Here is a 10343-nt window from a genome sequence, read left to right as displayed (position 1 = left end):
ATTCCTGCTCTGATAATTCAAGAGCCTGCAAAAAAGAATTTTGAAAGACAGATTGATATTCCAGGCTTTGCAACAATGGTTATTTAGCTGTTTGTTGTGATTAAATAATTAAATCTTTTCCTATTTGCTGGTGGATTCTGACAGCTGCATATGTACTTTTTATTTGTCAGATAGAATGGGTAAACAATTTTTGGCATGTATATTGTTTGCAAGGACTTGCTTTATTTATTGTGTGAGATATTTGTGTAGATAAATGATAAGGTATTTGCCTATTTGATTACCAGAACATTTTTAAAAGGAAAATAATCAACAACAAATGGAAAAAACATAGCTGGCACTAATGTCTGTTCTTTCAGTATGTACTCTTGCCTGTATAAAGGCATGGATATTATTGTAAACATCGATTACTAGTGGACACTGAGTATAACAAAATGGTGTTAAAATATTAATGAGAATACAAGAACATGGTGATAGCAAAATACTTCCTGGACTGAATTCTATCACAGGAGTGAAGCCTGTGGAGACCGAGGGCTGTATTGTGACTTGATTTGGAAAAGTCATGTTTTTGGTTTTTGGTTTGTTTGGTTGGGTTTTTTTTAATGAGAATATGCTATATACTGTGGCCACCGAGACAGTAAATCTTATGGTGGTGGGGATGTTGGAGAGAACGTGTCATTTTTCCAGCCAATTCTAAGTAGAACTAAACCTTCAGCTCTCTTTCATAATGTATCAAGCAGAGGTATGGAGATAGGTCAGAAAGCCAAACCAAAAATATTGGTAGGATGTCTTTTCTTGATTTCCAAATATATGTGAAGCTTTTACATAAGGTGCCTTTCCTCACATATTCTGCATTCTAGGAAGAGAGAATGAGATGCTACCCTGTAGCATTATTGAGTCTGCCAAAATATATGAATCGATTTATTTTTCTTTTTTTTTTTTTTTTCTTTTCCCCCCTGAACTTAAATCTTAGCTAAGCCGGGATTGATCTAGGACAGTAAAAACTCATAGCTCTTGGCTTTCTGCCAGCGCTCATGTTAAAACACTAACGGAATTAATGATAAATTTTTTGTACAAGTCTTTTTACATCTTGATTCACTAGGCTGAGTGTAAGAGGTAAATGTCAATGCCAAATAACAAAGTAACTACATCAAAGAGCTGCCACATGCCTTACATTTTTACAAATTGTTATTGACTTGAAATGTTGAATCAGATAAGTCACTTTTCCTGCTGATGTATATCATGGCTACGTGCAAAACCTGAAGTCGTCTTTGTGTTCATGCAAAGTTTCTTGTACTTACTGCTGAAGTCCACAGAGATTTTACAGGGCTTTTTTTTAAAGGGTTGTTCTATTACGTGTTTTAATGTCTGTGAATACCATGCTCCTTAGATGTTCCACAGGCTTCATGAAGAATATAAGACTAAGTAGAATATAAAAGTTATGTAGCTATATTAGAGGTTGGCTTCAGTAGTTGTTTTGTATGAACACATTCACTGGAAAAACCTGTAAATCTTTTTTTTTTCCCTACATCATTGTCGCTTCCAATGATTAAATGATGTGAAGAGAACGTACAAGGCACGACTTTGAAAATGAGCTTGTCCTTATTTTTTTTTAACTGCAGTATTTATACAGCACAAGAAAATACACCTTTTCCTATGTCCAGTCCTGCTTAATGAGGATCACAGTGTCAAATTGTATACGATGTGCATTTTGACTAAAGAAGTATAGATGGAAAGTTCATGTTAAACGAGATAGGTTACCTTTATAAACTGGCTCCTTCTCATTGGTATGCAAGTTTAGTCTGTGATTTTGGAACTGATTGTAAGGTTCTAATTAGTCTCTAGAGAACTCATGTGGACAATAGATTGCTCATTAGTCTACCAACTTTCCATGAAGTTGATTGGCTATTTCTCATGTCTAATGTGGAAACCGAAATGATGCATATTAATTTGCCTTCCAGACATTGCAACTGCCTGTCCAGATAAGAAGTCCATCTTTATGTACGTGACTTCCCTCTTCCAAGTTCTGCCCCAGCAAGTCACCATGGAAGCCATCAGGGAGGTGGAGATGTTGCCACGACAATCAAGGGTCACTAGAGAAGAGCACATACAAGTACATCATCAACAGCGTTTTACACAAGAAGTGAGTTGTTTCACTTTTCTGCTTTTATCTTGCTGCTCTAAAGTGGTCGTTTCCCTTACCTACCCCATAAGTTTGGTATTAGATGGCCAATGGAAGGCAAAAAAACTGTGGGCATAATGGACAAAGCCTCTTCACCACAGGCAAGTCAAATGTACTTGTCTGCATGAACTGTACTTTCGTACTGCTTTTCACCTTGCACTGGGCTGTTTTAAAAGTAACTATTCAGCAAATAAGTGCCTTGCACTTCTCTTTTACAGCACTGGATGTTTTGGTTGTGGAAGGGCACCAGAAGGAAGAACACAGAAGCTGGGGGAGGTTTTACATTTGAACACAGACATGTAGAAACTTTTTACCTTTTTCAGAGAATAGCAGTTGACGTTTCTCCATATTCGTGACACATTTTTAATTTTTTAGCATTTTATTTACACTGACTTGTATTTTAAGATCATCTGTTCTCAGCTCACGGTTGGCCTCTCAAAAAGCTCATATAGTACTTGGAGTTAATTTATGCTTGCTATGTCAGTTATGTTTTTGACTGAAATCATCAGACAGCCTCTGCTGAAGTGTTTAGTAGATTTTAGGCCTAGTGTACTTGTCTGAATTTAATCTGTATCTTCCTTTTGGGATGCTCAGTCTCTTTTAAAGTACTGAGCAGATGAGTATTGGCTCTGTTTGTTCAGGATTTACTACATGATCACTTGTTTTTTGAGCCTTTGCTTGTAAATTATAAAGAACCTTCAATTTACATTGTTATTCTGCCAGTATTGAGTCCTGACAGTTTGTTGCTTTTGGAAAGGGTTTCGGATTAAATGAGAGCTTTCCTTAATACCATTCCAATTTTGACTGCTGAATACCGACACTGTCCTTGAAAAATACAACTGGTGATGACCTTCCTACCTCTTTTTCTTCACTTACGCTTAAAATTGTTACTTTACTTCTATAATTCATGCTCCTATCTATATGTCTGTTCTTTCCACCTCTAATTTCTTCTTCGTAGATCACAGTCAATGTACCTCAGGGACCTTCATCTTCTCCTAAACCACGGTTCAAAAGTTATGCATATACCCAAGCTGTGTATGTCACATCCCCTGACCAAAAAAGGAGGCAGGTTCCTCCACAGGTCTGTCAATATTGTAATTTGTTTTAAAAACTGTTTTATTAAGCTTGTGCTTGGAGTGAAAGAGTTTGTGCATTTTGCTTGTACCTGATCTTGATGACCTACTTTTTCTGGTTTTTTTTTAGCACCTGTCGAGTGGTTACTTTTTACTGTGTATTTCAGCATGGCTGGCAATGGGTGTTACGCTGATTGTTAGGGATGAACAGCATTCAAACACTGCTGTTTTAGAATTATAAACTGCTTCCTTTGTTATGTCATTTTTGAAAATAGTACATATATTGCCTTAAAAGAGTATTAGAAGAACAAATGAAAGATAAGCTGTATTTGGCATCTAATTATTATATTTCTGCCTCAGGTTTGATTATAGAAAAACAAGAACCATTGGTTTTCTGTTGCTTTTCCTAACCCTCATATCTATTAAAGAAAATAGTTAAGTGATGATATTTTTCAGGAGGTTACTGTAGTTGGACAGAAGAGAAAGGAAACATTAAATTTAATATTCTTTATATGACCTGGATTATTAGATGATTACAGCTGGTCATTTTATCACAAATGGCACCATGCTAACATTCAGATTCGGGTTTTGTGTTTGGTTTTTTTGTCTTTTAAATAGCTACGGTAGTTTAATAAAACTTGTTTCAAGCAATCCTTATAATGAGCATTTCAGTAGTCAGATTTTTATAACTTTTGACAAGTGTGAGAGCCAAAGGTCATATTGTGTAATGCAACGTACTTTCCTTTCATTACTTTGGGGAAAAGAGATCTGCATGTATTTGGCACTACAGTATGAGTTGTCTGTGGAGACTTAATTCTGTCTAACCTCTAAAAATTTATTGCAAAATTACAGTTTAATTCAACAGCATGTTTCCAAATCTACTCTTCAAGTGACAGGTATTTTACTGAATAATGACTTTAAATACTCCAAGAAAGAAATCCTGTGCACATAAGCATAAGCCCTGCTACATTATACTAACATCAAATGTGTTGCAGTGATGATTAATACAGCTTTTAAACGAGGTGTTTAAAACTGGTATAATTGATTTGTTCTACTTAGATACTATACTGATAATTGAGAAGAATGAAGAGTCATGATATACTTTTTTTTCTTGAGCTGCTTTTATTGTGATCGATTGTGGGTTTTGTCAACATCCCCACCATCAAGCATCATGTACAAGCTGATATAATTGAAGTAAATTCTACAAAACGTAGTTATTAAAATGTAGTAAGAAAATATCATTCTATTATTCAGTCCTCACCTTGCATTCCAGTTTTCAGATCTCGTCTTCCTGAATTTGGGAGCTTTGTCTAGTACACTTATGCAATAACTACTACTATAATAGTATAATTCTGCTGATTTGGCAGAATCTGAAGACCTAACCAGAATTGGGCCTTATTGTACTAGAGCCACAACAAATATTAATAAATGAAAAGCATTCACTTAAAAATCCTAAGTCAAAATCGCCAGACACAGTCTTACTATCATCAAGATAAACTTGAGTTGCAAATAGTACCAACTGATATGCCAATTAAATATATGCAATTCTTAATCAGTGTTAATGATTTTTTTGCCTCTAGCCATGTATTTCTTGAAGAACAGCCATCATCTAACTATTAAAACAAATTTATAATCCTGGTAAAATAGTGATTGATAATTTTTTCTCTAGATATCTGAATATGATATACCTTAATAATCCCATCTGTTTTAACTAAATCAAATAAATATTATTTCCTTGTCAATTCTTAGTGGTCGTCCAATTTTCTGCCAGCTATATTATGATTTTTGGATACTGGTATTGGTATTGCAACTGCCTGTAGGATTTTCAGTAAAATCTACTTCTCTAGAGGACTGCATTAAAGAAATCAAGACAAAGTCAACTTTTAAAAATTAAAAAATAATTAAAATAAGACCTCTACCCAAAGATTTTGAATGTTATCCTGCAAATTTGGCCATATATGTCATATCTTTACTGCATATGTCAGTTGTCGGAAATTGTAAAAATAAAATGAGCTATGATTCTCTGACCTCAGTATTGGCAAGAAGGAATAACATTTCCTCTTACACCATCATCTGTCAAAGTCATTTTCCTCCTATCTTCTACCCTTGTCTATTCTTCTGTGTCACATTTCACTTCACTTTCCACATCTTCATACTTCCTAATATGTTCACAACCTGTGTGTCTTTAAATTCACCCTTCCTTTCTGAATTCTTATTCTGTTTGTCGCTCGGTAGTATACTTGCGAGGCCTAGTATTCTAGTTGCACAAATTTTGGCCAGACAAGTCTTGCTTTGCTTAACTGTGACATATCTCAGATTCAAAGAAAATCATTGTTCTGCCAACCAGTTCACTCGGTGCCTTCTTGTTGTTTGGTCTGTGCTTGACTACTCCTGGTTGAAGCAGCTAAGCCTTTTTAAATGCTGTTGCTAACGTGAATTGCAGTTGTTCTGCTAATGCTCAGGAAAAGTTTTCCTCCTTTACCTTGTTTACTTAGAAAATGTTCAGAAACTCTTCCAGATCTTAGGATAGGAATCCACTTCTCAAACCTAAATCCTTGAGTTCCCTGTATTAACATTAAGAAAGGTCCAAGAGAAAATATTTATGTTGACAGGTTTCAGATGGCAGTTACTTTCTAATTTTTTCCTGCACACAAATTCTGTATTTCATATAACATAACATAGAATAAAGAAAACATAACTCCTGTCAAAAGAACAAAAATCTACATCAATATCGATGCAATGGGCTTGATTTTGCATAATAGATAATTTAAAGCAACCAGACTCACATTTGGCCTTTTAGACAGGCTTGCCAAAAGCTTATTTACAAAAGTACCAGTCTCAAAACATACATTGATTTTGTTCATCCTAATTTTTTCAATGCTTACATTTTCAGCACTGTTTTTCCAATATATTAAAAAAAGTTTCTTTCCTAGGTATTTCAGCATTTTACAAATTTTTTTTTTTTTTATTTGACCCTTTTTAAGACAGTATATTTATTTCCTTGGGGGTTCAGGTTGTAGGAGTAAATAGGTATTTCAGCATTTTACAAATTTTTTTTTTTTTTACTTGAACCCTTTTAAGACAGTATATTTTATGTCCTGTGGAGTTCAGGTAGTAGGTAGTAAGTAAAAATGAAGGCAGTGAGATAGGAGTTCTGCCTGGGATCAATATTAGAAACTGCTCTGATAAAACATTTTTTTGAAAAAATTAGAAAGTAAAACTATCATTGTTCTCGGTCAGGTGTTCAATGAGATGAAGCAATATAACAAAAAAAGAAAAGGCTGTCATTACTTTCTTAGCATTTAAACTGACAAGCTTCAGTAGATTTGAATTAAAATCATTTGGGATGCAGTAGTGGCTAATGGGGACAGTATTCCCTAGCACTTAATGATTTGTTTTGGGACTTAAGAATTGGAGGCTTCACCTCAGACCTCAACGTAGTAATTAGTTCATGGGAAATTCCTAACCCTCTAGTCATTACTCCTGTTTTATAGAAGTATCGTAATGCATTTTTTCTCATGTTCTCTGTTTTGTGATATGGATTCTACAGAATTACTGTACTGGACATTCTCCATCAGTTCATAACTATAGTAACTAACTTGGAAGGTCACTAGAAACTCATTATAAAATTAAGCTGAATTTACTCACACACAGCGCACAATCCTTCTGGCAGCCTTGCCCTTGAGATTTCTGGTTTTCTAGACCCTTAATTTGCCACACTCTTGGTCTTCTGCCAGCAAGTTAACTTCTTTAAAAGTGCTGTAAGACCTCTGTTCTGGGACCCTTTGGGGTTCATCTATGCCACAGGCTTTAGTGGCACAGCATTACAGAATTGCCATATTGCTTTCCTTGGACCTAAAACGGACCTAAACCAGACCTTTCTTTTACTTAAAGGCTGTGACCCAAATACTGTCCTGTTTACCTTGTGGTAAAGTGCCCTTTGGAGAGGCATCAGAAGAGAACTCTCATAGCTTAAAGTACAACCAGATAGAATTTTAGTTTCAACTTCTTGGTAATATTTCTAAGGTAAGACACTCAGCACAGAAAATACCCCATTGTCAGCATTGCGTGTTGAAGTAGAAGTCAGGAAACTTCAGAAAATACTTGCCGAATTACCTGCACATTTAATCACAAGATCTTGATGGATATAATTTGGGCAACAAGTATAACCATAGTCCCAGCTGTTAGCCTAGGTGTTCTCTCTAAATTGAAACTTTCTCAATTTAGAAAGCTAGAAACTGTTTCTGTAGAGCTAAGTAAGATCCCTAAGGTTCAGACTAACCCTAATAAAATAGCAAAATCCATCACCAAAGGTCAGAACAAGGAGATGCAGAGATGGAAAAGTGAAGCTAAGAAGAGCAAGTCTTTTGGATGTCTTAGGGAGCTCTCCTGAATGCAGTATCTTCACGGAACAGTTTGCAAAATGATAAAGGAAACAGTTTCAAGCATGTTTATATATTTTATATTTTCAATAAGAGTCTGGCAAATTGATGGCTTCTTCTCCAAGCCTGAACGGTTGTCAAAATGACAGTTCAGTTCCCTGTCACTGCTTCTTGTACAGACTCCAGCAGCAGTTCTAACTAATTTTTGTGATTCCTTTGGTTTGAATGTTTATTGTAGACTCTTTTAAAGCGTTTTTGCTGTCAAAAATGTTAGTACTCTCATGAGTGAGACAAAATAAGCAATAACCCATAGTGGATCTGGATCCTGGTATTTAAGAACCCAGTGAGATAAGAGCTTTTACTCTACTTGGTTATCTCACACACTCACTCACTTGGTTCCCCCCCAGAGCTAAGCTCACGAGGTCTCAACTTCCCTCCCCAGCAGCGAGGTTGCTGCTGGTCCAGGAAGGTTGGGCAGAAGGTTGTGTCAATTTGTGCTGTGCTACTGCTTGCAGTTATGGATGTTGGGCACCACCAGCCAAGATCTCCAGGCATCTCCCGCTACTTGTCTCCATATATCTCTCTGGTGACCAGTGATAGGACATGAAATGGAATGAAGCTGCGTCAGGGGAAGTTCAGATTGGACATTAGGAAAAGGTTCTTCACTGAGAGGGTGATTGGTCACTGGAACAGGCTCCCCAGGGAAGCGGTCACGGCACCAAGTCTTTCAGAGTCCAAGGAGCATCTGGACGATGCTCTTAGTCATATGGTTTAGTATTAGGTAGTCCTGCAAGGAGCAGGGAGTTGGACTAGATGATCCTTATGGGTCCCTTCCAACTTGAGATATTCTATGATTCTATGATCTACAGAATTTTCTCCCACTTCAGGATCTGTCTTCTAGTCAGCATCTTCTCCACCTTATTTCCAACCCCCATTCTCTTTCCTGTCACCAATTCTTCTTTTCAGGATGCTTCTTCTCATCAGCAGCTCTTCTTTCCATAACCCTAAGCCCCCAGTTTTCCCAGTCTAAACAGTCTATGTACAGAAGCACAACTCATGATCAGCCTCCTTAATTGGTGCTTCTGTCTCACACCTCTTCATTAATGGGAGGATTCAGAACATGGTGCTTTTGTCTAGACCATTTATTATCGAAATTTACAACCAGCCCCTACTGGTTGCAGCTAGCAAGTAGTGGGAATCTGCCTCACAGCTCAGAAGTGCAATTTCAGCTATTCAGCAGCCCCCGTTCCACACACCCATGCACAGTTACCTGCTGCCTGTATATGTGCCTGTTCACATACCTGTTTGCATTCACTAATTAAGCTGTGTTTTCACCTCCAACAGCTAATGGCAATTCTTTAGAGTTTGACATAAAAAGCAACTCCTTACTGACTTTTCCATCTCTTTTTACGTTTCCCTTTTAATTGTCCTTAAAAATCATATGAGAGAATATTTTATTTTTTATGTAAGACTTTTTCAACTATGATTTCTTAACTTAAAATAGCTGTAAAGCTTGTTTAAAAATAGAAACGCTAGAAATGTGTCCCATGTGAATTATTAGACTGTTCCTTGCTGACTAATAAAAAAGTGTAATGTGTTATTCAGAAAGTAAAAAATCCTATATAAAATATATCTTTATCTGCTGTATAAATAAATTGATAATCTAATAATCACATGAGTTTACCTATATGTGGTTGGCAATATCAAAGAACAAAAACATTATGTAATAGGTGAATTTGATTGGAATTACTTTTAAAGTTCTTTTTTAACTGATAGAAACATGGAAGAGTTATACAGGTCACTCCCTGATTACATTACTAGTGAATGTATTAATGAAGAAAGAACTGTACATACTTTCAATTACACACTTTGTCCTTAATTTGTCCTATTTTCTTATATGTTATTTTTTAGATGCTTCTAACTAGCTTCAGTGTTATTTTAAGTTCCACCTTAAGTTTTCACTTACCAAGAGATTCTTAATTTCGAAGTTGAACTGTGATAGAACAACTGCTTGGTTTTTTTTTAAAAAAGGTCTGTTACACAAGTTCTAATCTGTAGTGAATATCTGCTATTGCCAAATTAGAAACCTCATGAATGTGAGTAAAAGCATTCATTTCTAAAAATAAAAAATTTCACTGAAAGAATTTTACAATTTTAAGTATTTCTCTCTTGTTTTGAAAAGAAAACCATTTTCTATGGTTTTTAAATAGCTTAATATTCAAGGCATACAATAAGATAAAAAGGATACATAACATTTAAAAATGTTATAGAATCATAGAATAGTTTGGGTTGGAAAGGACCTCTAAAGGTCATCTAGTCCAACCCCCCTGCTGTGGGCAGGGACATCTTCAACTAGATCAGGTTACTCAGAGCCCCATCCAGCCTGACCTTGAATGTTTCCAGGGATGGGGCATCCACCACCTCTCTGGGCAACCTGTCCAGTGCTTCATTACCCTCAGCGTAAAAAATTTCTTCCTTCTATCTAGTCTAAATCTACCTCCCTTTAGTTTAAAGCCATTCCCCCTTGTCCTGTCACAACAGGCCCTGCTAAAAAGTTTGCCACCATCTTTTTTATAAGCCCCCTTTAAGTACTGATAGGCTGCAATAAGGTCTTCCCGAAGCCTTCTCTTCTCTAGGCTGAACAACCCCAACTCTCTCAGCCTTTCTTCATAGGAGAGGTGTTCCATCCCCCTGATCATTTTTGTGGCC

General features: G+C 36.2%; 1 protein-coding gene across 1 annotated transcript in view; it reads left to right on the top strand.

The window, feature by feature from the left end:
* The window catches only part of DMD (dystrophin), a 1204567-nt gene that overhangs the window by 301474 nt on the left and 892750 nt on the right, over positions 1 to 10343 (top strand). The window contains 2 exon segments of the mRNA XM_009334780.1: positions 1959 to 2140; positions 3138 to 3260. Coding sequence (XP_009333055.1) covers positions 1959 to 2140; positions 3138 to 3260 — 305 coding nt within the window.

The sequence above is a fragment of the Pygoscelis adeliae genome, unplaced genomic scaffold (assembly GCF_000699105.1).
Source record: "Pygoscelis adeliae isolate BGI_AS28 unplaced genomic scaffold, ASM69910v1 Scaffold91, whole genome shotgun sequence".
Classification (NCBI taxonomy): Eukaryota; Metazoa; Chordata; class Aves; order Sphenisciformes; family Spheniscidae; genus Pygoscelis; species Pygoscelis adeliae.
The sequence above is the reverse complement of the archived record's forward strand: the minus strand, read 5'-3'. Positions and strand labels throughout refer to the sequence as shown.